Raw genomic sequence first — 17,974 nt, 5'->3', positions numbered from 1 at the left:
CATTTAATTCTCACAACAATCCTGTAAGATAGTGTTATTCCCATTTGATAGATGAGAAAATGGAGACTTGGAAAATTTAAGTTACTTGCCTTTGGTCACATGACAAGTATGGGGCAGGGACCCGCATCAGGGTCCTCTATTAATTATCTATTGGTGTGTAATAAATTACCCCCCAGATTTAGTCATTTAAAACAACAAACGTTTATTATCTCAGTTTCTCTGGGTCACATATTTGGAGCCGTGTAGCTGGATGGTTCTGGCTTGGAGTCTCTCATGTGGTTGAAATCAAGATGGCGGGGCTGTAGTCATCTGAAGGGCTTGACTGGGGCCAGAGGAGTCAAGATGGCGCCCTCACATGACTGTTGGCATGTGGTATTTAAATCCTCTTTGGCTATGGGCAGGATGCCTTTGTTCCTCATTACCTGGATCTTTTCCATGGGGCTGCTCACAATGTGGCAGCTGACTTCCCCCAGAATGAGGGATCAAAGGAGAGAGCAAGGAGGAAACTGCAGTAGGTTTTATGACCCAGTCTCCAAAGTCACATGCCACCATTTCCTCTTTTCTTCTTTGCTAGAACTGAGCCACAAATATAATTCACAACCCAGGGAAAGGGAATTGGGCTCACCTCTTGAAGACAGGAGTGTTAAAGAGTTTGCGGACATCTTTTTGAAGTGTGACCTAAAGCCCAAGATCTCCGGCTCCCCACTCCTGTGAGCTAGGCTGGTGCTGAAGCCTGCAGTGAGGGTGCCGGCCAGCAGAGGCGTTAAGTAGCAGTAGAGAAACCTGAGCCTCTAATTAAACAGAAGCAGGTTTTAGTTCGTTTCTTTCTTAATACATGCAATACACAATTAAAAATTTTACTTCAAAATGGGACGTAGTGCATTTCTATAAGGCATCTGTGTTACATTGCAACTAAAGGCAAATATTATTTCTATATATATGTGTGTGTGTATGTATATATATATATACATATGTATCACTGATAATTCGGTTTGCTTGTTCTGTTATATCAACTGTAGAAGGATTATGCTTGCAATGGTGCAGATTTTTGGTGAAGCTGGGCATCCCAGCCAGCCAGTCATGCATTCTCATATTTCCCTCATTTTTCTTCTCTGAGGTGATGCTATAATTTTAATCCATGTACTTGATGCCTTTAGTGAATACAAACTTTTTTAATAGTACTTGTATCTCACATTTTCTTTTTTAAGAAAAATCTGCACATTTAACTACATGTGAATAGAATTAGTCCTAATGTCCACTTGGATTACTGTACAACTTTGACTCCTTTTCCTGACAATATCCCTGAATGATACTCGATCTTTTCATAGTTTAGATGTGTAACCTGCCAGCTTGTACTTTTCTAACATGCTTTCCTTCCTATCCCTATTGAAGAACATGGTTAGTAGCAGAAGGAGATGGTTCTGTGAACAGCAGTACAGGAGGTGGAGACTTCACTGCTTGAAACTTCAGCCTCTGTCCCCCGTACCAAGGTATTCAGGTGATTTGTTTATACTGACATCGGCTCACCAGAGTGCCTTAGCTATCCAAAGTTACCCATTGGATGGGGGCACAACTTGTGGTGTTATGGCTTTGATGGTGGATAATTTTCTCTAATCAAATTGCTGCACTATTTTTTTCTTTCTTTTTTTTGGGGGGGGGGGCGGTCCATGCTGTGCGGCGTGCGGGACCTTATTTCCCCGACCAGGGGTCGAACCATGACCCTGGCATTGGGAACGCAAAGTCTTAACCACTGGACTGCCAGGGAAGTCCTGCTGCACTATTTTTTTCTGTCATTTAATTCCTCCAAAATTAAATGATAATGAACATGTTGACCATATTCTATCAGTTCTAAGATGTAGATTTTTTTAATTTCTGAAATCAGGATGCACCTTATTGTCAATGATGTACCCCGTATTCAGTGGCAGCGTGTTTTCTCTAAAATAATGGTATCTTAGATTTGACAGAATATGGTAATGTAGTATTTGGAATATGCTTTTCAGTGTTAGAAATGCCCAACACACACGTCAGCTTGGTCTTCAGGGCCTTGTAGGTTTCTACGCTGCGGGTAAATGACCAACCAAACCAAATGCCATTAGACGTGGGACCGGAGCTCTGCCTTCTTCAGAACGTGGTGGTATCTGCTGTCTGACAGGACACTCTGGGAGGGTCCAGATGGATATTGTCTTCAGCGTGGGATTTAATGAAGTGTAAGCTACATATTCCCTGTGTATAAATTTGGAAATACGAGCTGCAGGACAGTCTCAGCATGTGATTTTGGAACAGTTCGCTAGATAAGCTATCTGAGCCAGGCAGATGCATCTTCCAGCCTCCTAGTGAATCCCCCATGGCCACACCTCCTCCTGTGAATTGGCCCAGTCCCCTTCCTACAGGACGCCCGTAAGTCCAGCGCTTAACCAGGTGATGCCGTCTGCCAGCATGGAATACACAGAATGTAGGAGATAACACCACCCGGAATTGACTCATTTTTCACTTGATAACCAGTTGCTTTTCAGAATTGACCTCTGTTTCCTTGGGCCACAGCCCAACACTAAGGTTCAATTATACCCAACAGACTGGTGAAACCCTCCAAGCTATGTTTTCACACCTCAAATAGACAAAACGTCTTAGTCATCTTCTGTGTTCATTAATACATAAATTCCAAGGAATGTGCTTTGTAATATCATCCCTGTAGTTGTGCAGTCTGTTTCATAAAATAGTTTTTGAGGTTACTTATGTTGTTATAGAACCTTCATATTTAAAAGTCAATGAGTAAATTCTACTTGCAGAGAGCTGAAAAAAACTTGAGAGGAACTCGGCCAAATTGTGTACAAATCCAAATAAATTCCACTTGGGGGGAAAAGCCCCTAAATTGCTTAACCAAATTTGACTCCTACAGCCAGTGGGGAAAGAAAGGCAGGCTTTCTTCTTGAGTAGTTTATAAATCACTCAGAAAATCAAAATGTCACCAGCACTCTTCAGCTAGTGAAGAGAAAACCGTGGAGGTTTTCCAAGAGTAGGCGCTTCAATTTAGGAGATTGTGGGAGGAGAGAAACAGAAAAAAAGGTGTAGTCAGGAAGGCGAAATGAAGTGGGAGCACGGACAGTGCAGTTGGCGGGGGGAGAATCAGGAAGGACAATGCAAGTGGACCTGGGGGAGGGGTTACCTAGCTGCAGGTACAGAGCTACGCCCACATCTGGGCAGAGGCACCCTGCCCCCTCTCCCGCTCTAGTGGGCATTGGAAGTAGGTGTACTGTTACCTCTTGCACCAAAGTCAGGCTCCGTGGGGCCATGGAGGAGAACATAGGGTAGTATGAGGACTGAGAGATTGTCTGCAGTAGCAACAGAAAAAAATAGAGCAGGGGGCTGCCTACCGGTGGAGAGACCGCTGCGCTGCAAAATAGGGGCCCCAGGGTGAATCAGGAAACTGCTGCATTGTCAGACATCAGCCCTCAAGACCAAGTCACAGACAGATGGATGGGCCAGACCCCCAGTAAAAGAAGCGGCTGAGCTCAGGAGCCCCAAAAGACTCTCTCTGAGAAGTCCTTTGATTTTCATAGCACTCCTGTTAAGTTGAGCAGCAGCATGCACATCTTAACCAGTGAAATAGGATAGCTTAGTTGTTTGCCCAGCGACACTCTGGAGTTCCTAAAATTTCCTGTGTCTGAAGTTGAGCCTCGGGCACTAGCTCCATTTACCGACAGTTATGTAATTAATGAAATATTTTGAAATATGATTTTTGACTTGAGAGGGAAAATATGGACACAGATAAAACAAAAGAGTATTTCCACATTTTTGAATTGCCAAGAGACACATGTGGCTAGCCTAGTAATAAAGCATTATGCAATAACTCCTCTATTCCTGGTTAAAGAATTCAGCGATGACCCATAAAAAACATTGTGCTCTATCATGGAGTTATCTTTAGGGGTGGCCTTTGGACACATTGTAATAATCCATCTCCTTTCCTATGGCAGAGGTGTATCCTGGCACCTGGGAAGAATTCTAGAATCTAGTTTTTAAGAGTTGCTTCTCTATCTAAAGCAATGTACCATTTTCTTATGCACTTTAATTGTTAGCAGTTGTACTTAATCCTACTTGGGAAAAAGGACCACAAAGCCATTTGATCTAATTGTTGGCATGGTGTACGGCTGTTTTCTACTCTAGCAGCGACCACCTAAGCTGAGCAGACTCTCTTACCTCTTATGTTTCCCCACCCAGTGATATCGAGATTTCAAGAGCACAGACTCCAAAAGCTGTGGATATCCTTGCCAAGGAGATAGGGTTGCTTGCAGATGAAATTGAAATCTATGGCAAAAACAAAGCCAAAGTACGTTTGTCCCTGCTAGAAAGGTTAAAGGATCAAGCAGATGGAAAATACGTCTTAGTTGCTGGGTAAGACTACTTTTAAAATCTCTTTTACTAAGAAGACGTTTATAAAACTCTCTTCCCTGTTTATATCTGTCACCACACCCCTCAAATCCATCCTCTTCTCCAGCTTGACATTATTTTGTCCGTTTCACTTGGCAATCCTTCATCTGACATGAGGTAAGTTTTTATTTTCAGTGTAAAACAAATGAGTCTCCTCCACAGAGTATAAAGTGTAACGAGTTCCTAATCCAGGACTTTGCTTTTTGTTTCCCATATTGTGTTTTGATCACCCTGGTTCTGCCTTGGATTTTTCATTTCGCTTTTCATGATAAAAATTAAAATAAGAATTGAAAGTAAAATATTTTGAGCTGAATGGGTTGTTTTTCTACTTAGAAATAACATTGGAAAATGAACAGATCATTGTGTGAGACTTAGACTTTTCAATTAGTATCCTTAATATTTATGAAGTTGCATTACAAAAACTCATCTCTCTTTCTTGCATTTCAGAATTAATATTGGGCCATTTACATTTGTGTTGCTTGTTTTACAAAAGGCAAATGCACAGCTTTTGTGAAAAGGAGCATTTGCTTTATTTTGCCTCTTTTTTAAAAAAAAGAAATACATTCATCAGCTGAAAAACAATAGAAAACAAAGGATTTCAAATATTTATTTAATGTGAGCATTGGGAGCATGCAAGGGAGCATTAGGAGACCATATAAATTCCTTTGTTGTCTTGAAATGTCATTGCACTGACTTACTACTGATATATAGGCCAAGGCTTGGGGCACAAAACCGTATTTGTTAACAGGCAGAGACATTTTTGTAACTGGACTTGACTCATAGTTAGCTTGGTTTTTACATATCTAATTATTCATGTAAGTGCTTTATTTCTTTTTCTGGTTATAAAAGTCATGCATACTTGTAAAACTATTTGAAAAATACAGAAAGTAAAAACAAGAAAGTATAAACGGCTGTTCACATTTGAGACCATCTTGACACAGATGCAGTCTGTCATAAACGAGATCATTGTACACATGCTATTCTGTAAGCAACTTGATTATTAACAATATGTTGTATACCTAGCTCCGTGTGAGTCAGGATAGAGCTATGTTATCATTTTGCATGACTACCTAACATGCTACTGCTCACATCCCAGATTCTTCAAGGTGCTGGGGGGTAGGGCTTGCGGGGGGTGGTAAAAATGCCTGGGATGAGGGTGGGTTCCATTCTACACATCTTCCCAGCACCAAGAAACATAGCTGTGGCTCAGCCACTGATAGTAAAGCATGTTTCTAATTCTTCTTCAAGTGTATTAAGGCAGAAAAAAGGTTTGAAGATATCACAGAGATGTCCCACAATTTATTTAACCAATTCTCTATTGATGGGCTCTCAAATTGTTCCCCATCTTTGTCCATTATAAGCAGTGCTGAAATGAACAACCATGGGCCTGCATATTTGTGCATTTATCCAATGATCTGCTTAGGAAAAATCCCTAGAGATGAATTCAATTTTTCATACCTACAAATAAAACAAGATAGCGTCCATAATATCACCTCTTTAATGGTATAATAATGTCTTCATATCTCTTCCCCTTTTTCCTTTCGCCTCCTTCTGCCCCCCACCTCACCCCCCATCCCACCCCCCAGCTCCTCTTTCCCCATCTCCTTCTGTTACTGTTTTCTAAGAGGGATGGACAGCTAGAGTCATTCAGTGGCTGCGTTTTTAAGGAATTCATACCTTGCTGCAGCACCTCAATTGCCTGTGGCTTAAACCTCTCTCAGACTTCCAGGTTCACCACCGCTGGATTCCCAATCCTAATGGGATGCTCTCCAGCCTAGGACCCCAGCCCTGATGTCCCCATAACTGAGCTGTAGGAAACCTCTTTGAGGGGAGGTTTGGCCTCACCTGAGGCACCCTCTGGGGGCAGATCTGTGAAAGGAGCTGGCTGACGGCAGGGGGTGGGTATTCCTGGGTCCCAGAGTTTGGAGCAAACATCTAGTCAGTCAGTGTTGCTTTTCTGGAAGTGTGCTTCATGCAAGTTTGTTTACAGTGAATAAATTAACTCTGAGACGTTAAGAACTTCAGAAGCGAATTTAGCATCTTATCCACAGATTTGCTTCCCTTCTTCCAGGATTTAGGTGCTCTTGGTAGGTGGGTTTGCTAGTTTTCTCACCCTGTTTAAGGTAGGAAGAGTTAGGAAAACTCAGGAGGATGTGGTCTCAGTTTATGAAGGAAGAATCATGCAGCCATTTTTTACATGGAAGGGCTGTGATTTACTCTGTTTGGGGCTTGTCAGTATTGGAAATAAAAGCACAAATCTAGACATGGCCCTGCTCTTCACTGGGAACACAGGATTGATACTTCTAAAACAAAACCTGTGGTGGTATTGTTATCAGATTCCTAACCTGAAGTCATAACCTGGCCTCCAGCCACATGCCAGAGAGTGACCGCCAGCCTGGCCGCCTAGCATTGCCACTATGTGTTGGTCCATACCCAGTAGAACATCATTCCACTCTGTCTCTGCTGGCCTTTATGTGTGTAACTGAGTGGAAGAAGCCAGGCTGCCATGTCATACATAGAAGCCAAAATTAAACGTGAATTCTCAAGTACAGATTTAACCCCAGGACGTCAACAGTTCTTTTTCTGAAATTGTGGTATAAATTCCCTTACATAACGAAGACCTATGAAGGAACAAAAATCAAACTGTGTTGCTTTCACCTGCATTGAAAAAGAAGCTGGGGCTTCCCTGATGGCTCAGCGGTTAAGAATCTGCCTGCAAACACAAGGGACATGGGTTCAAGCCCTGGTCTGGGAAGATCCCCAATGCCGCGGAGCAACTAAACCCGTGCGCCACAACTACTGAGCCTGTGCTCTGAGCCCGCGAGCCACAGCTACTGAGCCCATGTGCCACAGCTACTGAAGCCCGTGCGCCTAGAGCGCATGCTCCACAACAAGAGAAGCCACTGCAATGAGAAGCCCACGCACTGCAACGAAGAGTAGCCCCCGCTCGCTGCAACTAGAGAAAGCCTGCGTGCAGCAACGAAGACCCAATGCAGCCAAAAATAAATAAATAAAATAAATAAATTTTTTAAGAAAAAGAAAAAGAAGCTGTGAGGGTAGGATTTTGAGATGTATATATGCATATTTCTCGGAGCTTGGAGGTTTTTAGAAAAGACATATAACTGTATTCTATAAGAGAGGAATGAACTCCCCTCACCAACACAACAAGAGATATTTTTTAGTGTGTAAGCTGCCTTTGTTACCTAATCTTTTGATAGCTGGATGTTTGAAATCACTTTAAAGCAGCAAGACAATCATTTATAATCTAAAATGAAAACTTCATTTGAAATAAAATCACCTTTAATTTTTGTCAGGTCAATTATGGAAAAGTGACATTATCAAGCCCTTATACACATGGTTGCAACTTCTTAAGAAATATAAATTACCCGTCCACATAATTCAAAAAGAGTCACGTACCACAATGTTTATTGCAGCACTATTTACGATAGCCAGGACATGGAAGCAACCTAAGTGTCCATCGACAGATGAATGGATAAAGAAGATGTGGCATGTGTATACAATGGCATATTACTCAGTCATAAAAGGAAACGAAATTGAGTTATTTGTAATGAGGTGGATGGACCTAGAGACTGTCATACAGAGTGAAGTAAGTCAGAAAGAGAAAAACAAATACTGTATGCTAACACATATATATGTGGAATCTAAAAAAAAAAAAATGGTTCTGAAGAACCTGGGGGCAGGACAGGAGTAAAGATGCAGACATAGAGATTGGACTTGAGGACACGGGGAGGGGGAAGGGTAAGCTGGGAGTAAGTGAGAGAGTGGCATGGACATATATACACTACCAAATGTAAAATAGATAGCTAGTGGGAAGCAGCAACATAGCACAGGGAGATCAGCTCAGTGCTTTGTGACCACCTAGAGGGGTGGGATCGAGAGGAGATATGGGGATATATATATATAGCTGATTCACTTTGTTATAAAGCAGAAACTAACACACCATTGTAAAGCAATTATACTCCAATAAAAATGTTAAGAAAAATACAACTCAAAAAAAAAAAGCAGAACTCAAAAAAAAAAAAGATGTGGTACATATATAGAATGGTCATAAAAAAGAATGAAATAATGCCATTCATGGCAACATGGATGGACCTAGAGATTGTCATACTGAGTGAAGTAAGTCAGAATGGAGAAAGACAAAAATCATATGATATCGCTTATATGTGACATCTAAAAAAAAAATGGTACAGACGAACTTAATCGCAAAACAGGAATAGAGCCACAGATGTAGAAAACAAACTTGTGGTTACCAGGAGGGAAAGCGGGTGGGAGGGATAAATTGGGAGATTGGGATTGACACATAGACACTACTATATAAAAAATAGATAAGTGATAAGGACCTACTGTATAGCACAGGGAGCTCTCCTCAATACTCTATAATGACCTTTATGGGAAAAGAATCTTAAAAAGAGTGGATGTATGTATATGTATAACTGATTCACTCTGCTGTACAGCAGAAACTAACACAACATTGTAAATCAACTACACTCCAATAAAACTTTTAAAAATAACAATAAAAAAATAGATGGCTAGTGGGAAGCAGCTGCATAGCACAGGGAGATCAACTTGGTGCTTTGTGACCACCTAGAGGGGTGGGATAGGGAGTCTGGGAGGGAGACCAAGAGGGAGAGGATATGGGGATATATGTATACTTACAGCTGATTCACTTTGTTATACAGCAGCAACTAACACAACATTGTAAAGCAATTATACTCCAATAAAGATGTTAGGAAAAAAAAAGAAATATAAATTACCTATCTATTAAATGTTTTTTTCCTTTTTTCTGAAAGGTTTTTTTTTAATCTGAAAATAACATTGACCCATTGAATAAAAATTTAGCATAAAGAAAAGTAAAAAGAAGGAGAAAATGAAATCTCTCATTACTCAGAAGTATTCAAAATTTTTATATTTCCTTCCAGGATTGTATCTCTGTATCTGTCCTTTTTACACATTGAGATCATGCCTTAAATACCATTTTGTGTCCTGCTTTTATCCCTGAATACTATAACATAAGTATTCTCTCATGCTTTAGAAGAATTCAAATGCCCAAGTAATTTTTCAGTAAACCTAAATAACAAAATATTATTGCACATTTGAATTCATGTATAAATGTGATTTGAATATATCAACAGTGGGATTAAAATATAAAACCATGGGATTAAAAAAACCTTCTACTATTAATAACCCAAATGCAAAACAGATTAATTCATTTAAAAAAGCTATTCTTCAAACTTCAGAATTTCTTATTCCATCAGAATCATCTGTATTTCATCAGCTACACTTCACATGGTATTTACACCTACACATCACTTTATTTGCTCTGCCTGACAAAATGAAAAGTATTGGGAATTGTTCAGGGAAATACGCCAAAAGAATCTTAGGGTCTCCTGAGTTTTACATATTTTCCTAGTTACACTAATGAAAAGGAATTTGTTTGAGAACTTGACTCGGAGTGCAGCTGCAGGGCATTGAATGTGTATGCAGAATGGGTCTCCATCCGCCCTTTACTGATTTCCATGCAGAAGTTTTTAGAATTTCTCTGAATCGCTTGGACCCAGCAGTTAAAAAAGAAGCCCAAATTCAAAGTGAATAGACTGAATTTCACATTAAAGGAAAATATTCACATCACTATTTTTTTCTCTAGAGTGCCAAATACCTAATTTTATTTTATTTTTGTTTATTTTTTAATGTTAACAAACCATTTTGGTCAGTGTAAAAATAACTTCTTTTGATTCTTCTAAGATTTTGATTTTCTGCAACTATCTAAATATCTGTGAGTTTTTCTTCTAGTTACATTAGTTGCAGAGCAGAACAAAGGTATTTACAAGTGGCCAGGGACTTTGAACTATTTGCCTCAGTCAAGTGTGATGAGAAACAACCAAATGGACCATGGTTATCTTTTCTTTTTTAATTAACAGACTTTATTATTTTTTTTTAATGACTTAGGACAAGCTTTAATTGTTTTTTAACATCTTTATTGGAGTATAATTGCTTTACAATTGTGTGTTAGTTTCTGCTTTATAAGAAAGTGAATCACCTATACATATACATATATCCCCATATCTCCTCCCTCTTGCATCTCCTTCCCACCCTCCTGATCCCACCCTCTAGGTGGTCACAAAGCACCAGGCTGATCTCCCTGTGCTATGAGGCTGCTTCCCGCTAGCTATCTATTTTATGTTTGGTAGTGTATATATGTCCATGCCACTCTCTCACTTCCTCCCAGTTTACCCTTCCTCCTCCCCGTGTCCTCAAGTCCATTCTCTACATCTACGTCTTTATTCCTCTCCTGCCCCTAGGTACTTCAGAACCTTTTTTTTTTTAGATTCCATATATACGTGTTACCATACGGTATTTGTTTTTCTCTTTCTGACTTACTTCAGTCTGTATGACAGATGCTAGGTCCATCCATCTCACTACAAATAACTCAATTTCATTTCTTTTTATGGCTGAGTAATATTCCATTGTATATATGTGCCACATCTTCTTTATCCATTCATCCGATGATGGACACTTAGGTTGCTTCCATGTCTTGGCTATTGTAAATAGTGCTGCAATGAACATTTTGGTACATGTCTCTTTTTGAATTATGGTTTTCTCAGGGTATATGCCCAGTAGTGGAATTGCTGGGCCATATGGTAGTTCTATTTGTAGTTTTTTAAGGAACCTCCATACTGTTCTCCATAGTGGCTGTATCATTACATTCCCACCAACAGTGCAAGAGGGTTCCCTTTTCTCCACACCCTCTCCAGCATTTATTGTTTGTAGATTTTTTGATGATGTAGATTTTTTGATGATGGCCATTCTGACTGGTGTGAGGTGATATCTCCCTGTAGTTTTGATTTGCATTTCTCTAATGATTAATGATGTTGAACATCCTTTCATGTGTTTGTTGGCAATCTGATATCTTCTTTGGAGAAATGTCTGAGTCTTCTGCCCATTTTTGGATTGGGTTGTTTATTTTATTGATACTGAGCTGCATGAGCTGCTTGTAAATTTTGGAGATTAATCCTTCGTCAGTTGCTTCATTTGCAAATATTTTCTCCCATTCTGAGGGTTGTCTTTTGGTCTTGTTTATGGTTTCCTTTGCTGTGCAAAAGCTTTTAAGTTTCATTAGGTCCCATTTGTTTATTTTTGTTTTTATTTCCATCTCTCTAGGAGGTGGGTCCAAAAGGATCTTGCTGTGATTTATGTCATAGAGTGTTCTGCCTATGTTTTCCTCTAAGAGTTTGATAGTGTCTGGCCTTACATTTAGGTCTTTAATCCATTTTGAGTTTATTTTTGTGTATGGTGTTAGGGAGTGTTCTAATTTCATTCTTTTACATGTAGCTGTCCAGTTTTCTCAGCACCACTTATTGAAGAGGCTGTCTTTTCTCCATTGTATATTCTTGCCTCCTTTATCAAACATGAGGTGACCATAGGTGCGTGGGTTTATCTCTGGGCTTTCTATCCTGTTCCATTGATCAATATTTCTCTTTTTGTGCCAGTACCATCCTGTCTTGATTACTGTAGCTTTGTAATATTGTCTGAAATCTGGGAGCCTGATTCCTTCAACTCCGTTTTTCTTTTTCAAGATTCCTTTAGCTATTTGGGGTCTTTTGTGTTTCCATACAAATTGTGAAATTTTTTGTTCTAGTTCTGTGAAAAATGCCAGTGGTAGTTTGATAAGGATTGCACTGAATCTGTAGATTGCTTTGGGTAGTAGAGTCATTTTCACAATGTTGATTCTTCCTATAAAAGAATATGGTATATCTCTCCATCTGTTTGTATAATATTTATTTTCTTTCATCAGTGTCTTATCGTTTTCTGCATACAGGTCTTTTGTCTCCTTAGGTAGGTTTATTCCTAGGTATTTTATTATTTTTGTTGAAATGGTAAATGGAAGTGTTTCCTTAATTTCTCTTTCAGATATTTCATCGTTAGTGTATAGGAATACAAGAGATTTCTGTGCATTAATTTTGTATCCTGCTACTTTACCAGATTCATTGATTAGCTCTAGTAGTTTTCTGGTAGCATCGTTAGGATTCTCTATGTATAGTATCATGTCATCTGCAAACAGTGACAGCTTTACTTCTTCCTTTCTAATTTGGGTTCCTTTTATTTCTTTTTCTTCTCTAATTGATGTGGCTAAAACTTCCAAAACTATGTTGAATAATAATGGTGGGAGTGGACAACCTTGTCTTGTTCCTGATCTTAGAGGAAGTGGTTTCAGTTTTTCACCATTGAGAACAATGTTGGCTGTGGGCTTGTTATATATGGCCTTTATTATGTTGAGGTAAGTTCCCTCTATGCCTACTTTCTGGAGGGTTTTTATATAAATGGGTGTTGAATTTTGTGAAAAGCTTTTTCTGCATCTATTGAGATGATCATAAGGTTTTTCTCTTTCAATTTGTTAATATGGCTGATCACACTGATTGATTTGCATATATTGAAGAATCCTTGCATTCCTGGCGTAGACCCCACTTGATCATGGTGTATGATCCTTTTAATGTGCTGTTGGATTCTGTTTGCTAGTATTCTGTTGAGGATTTTTGCATCTATGTTCATCAGTGATATTGGCCTGTAGTTTTCTTTCTTTGTGACATCTTTGTCTGGTTTTGGTATCAGGGTGATGGTGGCCTCGTAGAATGAATTTGGGAGTGTGGAGTGTTCATCCCTCTGCTATATTTTGGAAGAGTTTGAGAAGGATAGGTGTTAACTCTTCTCTAAATGTTTGGTAAAATTCACCTGTGAAGCCATCTGGTCCTGGACTTTTGTTTGTTGGAAGATATTTAATCACAGTCTCAATTCAGTGCTTCTGATTGGTCTGTTTACATTTTCTGTTTCTTCCTGGTTCAGTCTTGGAAGGTTGTGCTTTTCTAAGAATTTGTCCATTTCTTCCAGGTTGTCCATTTTATTGGCATATAGTTGCTTGTAGTAACCTCTCATGATCTTTTGTATTTCTGCAATGTCAGTTGTTACTTCTCCTTTTTCATTTCTAATTCTATTGATATGAGTCTTCTCCTTTTTTTTTTCTTGATGAGTCTGACTAATGGTTTATCAACTTTGTTTACCTTCTCAAAGAACCAGCTTTTACTTTTATTGATCTTTGCTATTGTTTCCTTCATTTCTTTTTCATTTATTTCTGCTCTGATCTTTATGATATCTTCCCTTCTGCTAACTTTTTTTTTTTGTTGTTTTTTTTTTTTTTTTTTTTTTTTTTTGTGGTACGCGGGCCTCTCACTGTTGTGGCCTCTCCCGTTGCGGAGCACAGGCTCCAGATGTGCAGGCTCAGCGGCCATGGCTCACGGGCCCAGCCGCTCCGCGGCATGTGTGATCTTCCCAGACCAGGACACGAACCCGTGTCCGCTGCATCGGCAGGTGGACTCTCTACCACTGCCCCACCAGGGAAGCCCTACTTTGGGGTTTTTTTATTCTTCTTTCTCTAATTGCTTTAGGTGTAAGGTTAGGTTGTTTATTTGAGATGTTTCTTGTTTCTTGAGGTAGGACTGTATTGCTATAGACTTCCCTCTTAGAACTGCTTTTGCTGCATCCCATAGGTTTTGGGTCATTGTGTTTTCACTGTCATTTGTTTCTAGGTATTTTTTGATTTCCTCTTTGATTTCTTCAGTGATCTCTCGGTTATTTAGTAGTGTACTGTTTAGCTTCCATGTGTTTCTATTTTTTATAGATTTTTTCCTGTAATTGATATCTACTCTCATAGCATTGTGGTTGGAAAAGATACTTGATGTGATTTCAATTTTCTTAAATTTACCAAGGCTTGATTTGTGACCCAAGATATGATTTATCCTGGAGAATGTTCCATGAGCACTTGAGAAGAAAGTGTACTCTGTTGTTTTTGGATGGAATGTCCTATAAATATCAATTAAGTCCATCTTGTTTAATGTATCATTTAAAGCTTGTGTTTCCTTATTTATTTTCATTTTGGATCATCTGTCCATTGGTGAAAGTGGGGTGTTAAAGTCCCCTACTATGATTGTGTTACTGTCGATTTCCCCTTTTATGGCTGTTAGCATTTGCCTTATGTATTGAGGTGCTCCTATGTTAGGTACATTATTATTTACAGTTGTCATATCTTCTTCTTGGATTGATCCCTTGTTCATTATGTAGTGTCCTTCTTTGTCTGTTGTAACAGTCTTTATTTTACAGTCTATTTTGTCTGGTAGGAGAATTGCTACTCCAGCTTGTTTTGATTTCCATTTGCATGGAATATCTTTTTCCATCCCCTCACTTTCAGTCTGTATGTGTCCCTAGGTCTGCAGTGGGTCTCTTGTAGATAGCATATATATGCGTGTTGTTTTTGTATCCATTCAGCCAGTCTGTCTTTTGGTTGGAGCATTTAATCCATTTACATTTAAGGTAGTTATCGATATGTACGTTCCTATTTCCATTTTCTTAATTGTTTTGGGTTTGTTTTTGTAGGTGTTTTCCTTCTTCTGTGTTTCCTTCCTAGAGAAGCTCCTTTAGCATTTGTTGTAAAGCTGGTTTAGTGGTGCTGAATTCTCTTAGCTTTTGCTTGTCTGTAAAGGTTTTAAGTTCTCCGTCTAATCTGAATGAGATCCTTGCTGGGTAGAGTAATCTTGGTTGTAGATTTTACCCTTTCAGTGCTTTAAATATGTCCTGCCACTTCCTTCTGGCTTGCAGAGTTTCTTCTGAAAGATCAGCTGTTAATGGGGACTCCCTTGTATATTATTTGTTGTTTTTCCCTTGCTGCTTTTAATATGTTTTCTTTGTATTTAATATTTGATAATTTGATTAATATGTGTCTTGGCATGTTTCTCCTTGGAGTTATCCTGTATGGGACTCTCTGTGCTTCCTGGACTTGATTGACTATTTCCTTTCCCATGTTAGGGAAGTTTTCAATTATAATATCTTCAAATATTTTCTCAGACCCTTTCTTTTTCTTCTTCTTCTTCTGGGACCCCTATAATTCGCATTTGGTGCATTTAATGTTGTCCCAAAGGTCTTTGAGACTGTCCTCAATTCTTTTCATTCTTTTTTCTTTATTCTGCTTTGTGGTAGTTATTTCCACTATTTTATCTTCCAGGTCACTTATCCGTTCTTCTGCCTCAGTTATTCTGTTATTGATTCCTTCTAGAGAATTTTTAATTTAATGTATTGTGTTGTTCATCATTGTTTGTTTGCTCTTTAGTTCTTCTAAGTCCTTGTTAAACATTTCTTGTATTTTCTCCATTCTATTTCCAAGATTTTGGATCATCTTTACCATCATTATTCTGAATTCTTTTTCAGGTAGACTGCCTATTTCCTCTTCATTTGTTTGGTCTGGTGGGTTTTTACCTTGCTCCTTCATCTGCTGTGGTTTTCTCTGTCTTCTCATTTTGCTTAACTTACTGTTTGGGGTCTCCTTTTCGCAGGCTGCAAGTTCGTAGTTTCCATTGTTTTTGGTGTCTGCCCCCAGTGGCTAAGTTTGGTTCAGTGGGTTATGTAGGCTCCCTGGTGGAGGGGACAGGTGCCTGTGTTCTGGTGGATGAGGCTGGATCTTGTCTTTCTGGTGGGCAGGACTGCGTCCAGTGGTGTGTTTTGGGATGTCTGTGACCTTATTATGATTTTAGGCAGCCTCTCTGCTAATGGGTAAGGTTGTGTTCCTGTCTTGCTAGTTGTTTGGCATAGGGTGTCCAGCACTGTAGCTTGCTGGTCGTTGAGTGGACCTGGGTCTTATCGTTGAGTTGGAGATCTCTGGGAGATCTCCAACTTGTTCAGTTCGTTTTTACTGTAGTTGACAGTGAATAACATTTGTCTTAGAAAAGGTGTCATTTCTTTTTCTAATGTTTTTTGCCCATCTGTGCCTGGACATGTGACAGAAATGCAATGGAAATAGTCCTTCACCTCAGCAAGCTCGTAGTCATAATGCCCCCTGAAAAGTTAGATAATAAGCACGAAATGAGTCCTGTGGGAAGTTGGAGGGAGCAGATAAATATCCTAGGAGAAGATGAGGAAGATAATGAGCAGAACCCACAGTTCCATTTCCATAAACTCCAGGCTCTTACAGAAAAAGAAATTAGGTTAACATGGTGCTTATTCTTTCCTCAGTCAACTTGATAGTTTGGAATGTGAACTAAGGATCGTGAGACGACAATTAAGCCTAATTTTGATGCCAAATGTAGGAATGAGGTGAAATAAAATGTTTTTGGTAGCTCTCCTTTGATTGCTCCCCATAAATACTTCCTACTTTCTGATTTTCCTGAATTGTATCAGTTGGCAGAACGCTAAGCAGTCCTGTGTTTCTCATTAAGGGTTGGATGCTTCGCTGAAGTTTTTGGGAGGTCATCTCTGGGCGTGTCTGCTTTTGGCTCTCTCCCGCAGCATTGTGAGCATATCCTTAGGGATGAAAATGTAATCCTTCATGTGACACATTTAAGTAAAGCCTCTCTTCCTTTGCAAGAAGTAAATACCAGTACAGTACTTCATCCACCCTACATCTGACCTGCATTTTCTTTAAGTAAGATCGTGATGCCTATGGCTCTTGGTTGGAAGTGTCCATCACCGAGGAGCATTCCAGTGGAATCACTAGCTCTCTCCCAGCAGCCTTCTGGTTGCTAAATCCAGTGACCGCTTTTCACTGGACCGCATTTGAGTCTGTGGACGCTTCCATGGCTCCCTTCGGAGATTCCCCTGTCACACCTCTGCCTCCTGTCAGGGTTTCCCGGAACTTAGTGCTGCTCCTTCTTAGTTTCCCTTTGCTCCCTTCTAACTATTCCCTAAGAGACAATGTTCTTAACAATTCTGTCTTTATCCCTTCTGTACTCTGTTCACTCCACTGACTGATCGTCCCCATTCCCATGCTTTAAATTACTCATTATCGATAATGATTTCCATCCATAGAAATAACCTAGTGAAGTCAGATGACTTGCCTGGGTTTAATTTCCAGCTCTACTGCTTACTAATTGTGTGGCCTTGGGCAGGATACTTAAAATTCCTGTGCCTTAGTGTCCTCATTTATCAAATGAAGATTAACCCAACAAATATAAAGCACAGAACCTAGCATACTAACTACCCCAAACCCACCCTCACTTTTATCTGGCAAACTCTTATTCATTTGTCAGGTCTCAGCTTAGATGTTACTTCCGCCAGGAAGCCTTCCCTGCTGTCCCAAGTCTACTTAGATCGTCCTGTGTGCTCTCATGATATAGTGTCATTGCCCCGTTTCCTCTGTCTCAGTGTTTCTCACATTCATTGTAACTGCCGATTTATCTCTCCACATCTCCCATCGGCCATAAGCTCTGTGAGGTCAGCAGCGGAGTCCAGTGTGGTCGTCACTGTGTCCCCGGGGTCTAGTTACCTGGACACAGTGGTACTTAAGAAATATTTGCTGAAAGAGTGATTGATTTTATTGCTGTGGTGGACGGAGATAGTTGTATTACTTCTTTGTGGTCACATCACTGGGTTTTATGGGTCAGAAAACTCTGTCATCAGTTTTGTTTTGGTTGAGTGTCCTAGACAATCTGGCTCACAGCATCTAACCCACAGAAGACTAAATTGTAAGGCAAAATAAGTTTTTAAACTTGTA

General features: G+C 39.7%; 1 protein-coding gene across 4 annotated transcripts in view; it reads left to right on the top strand.

Annotated features, from left to right (window-relative positions):
- Nucleotides 1-17,974, top strand: part of MTHFD1L (methylenetetrahydrofolate dehydrogenase (NADP+ dependent) 1 like) — a 198,655-nt gene that overhangs the window by 33,701 nt on the left and 146,980 nt on the right. For 2 of the 4 annotated variants that reach the window (XM_082633840.1, XM_082633841.1), the window contains exons 10-11: nt 1,393-1,490; nt 4,216-4,389. In XM_082633840.1, coding sequence (XP_082489966.1) covers nt 1,393-1,490; nt 4,216-4,389 — 272 coding nt within the window. Of the gene's footprint in view, nt 1-1,392; nt 1,491-1,572; nt 2,208-4,215; nt 4,390-17,974 lie in introns of those variants that run through there. The other 2 variants (XM_082633842.1, XM_082633843.1) reach the window with 2 other exon arrangements.

Source organism: Mesoplodon mirus (genome assembly GCF_964341445.2).
Source record: "Mesoplodon mirus genome assembly, chromosome: 10".
Taxonomy (NCBI): Eukaryota; Metazoa; Chordata; class Mammalia; order Artiodactyla; family Ziphiidae; genus Mesoplodon; species Mesoplodon mirus.
This window is presented reverse-complemented; position numbering and strand designations above follow the sequence as displayed.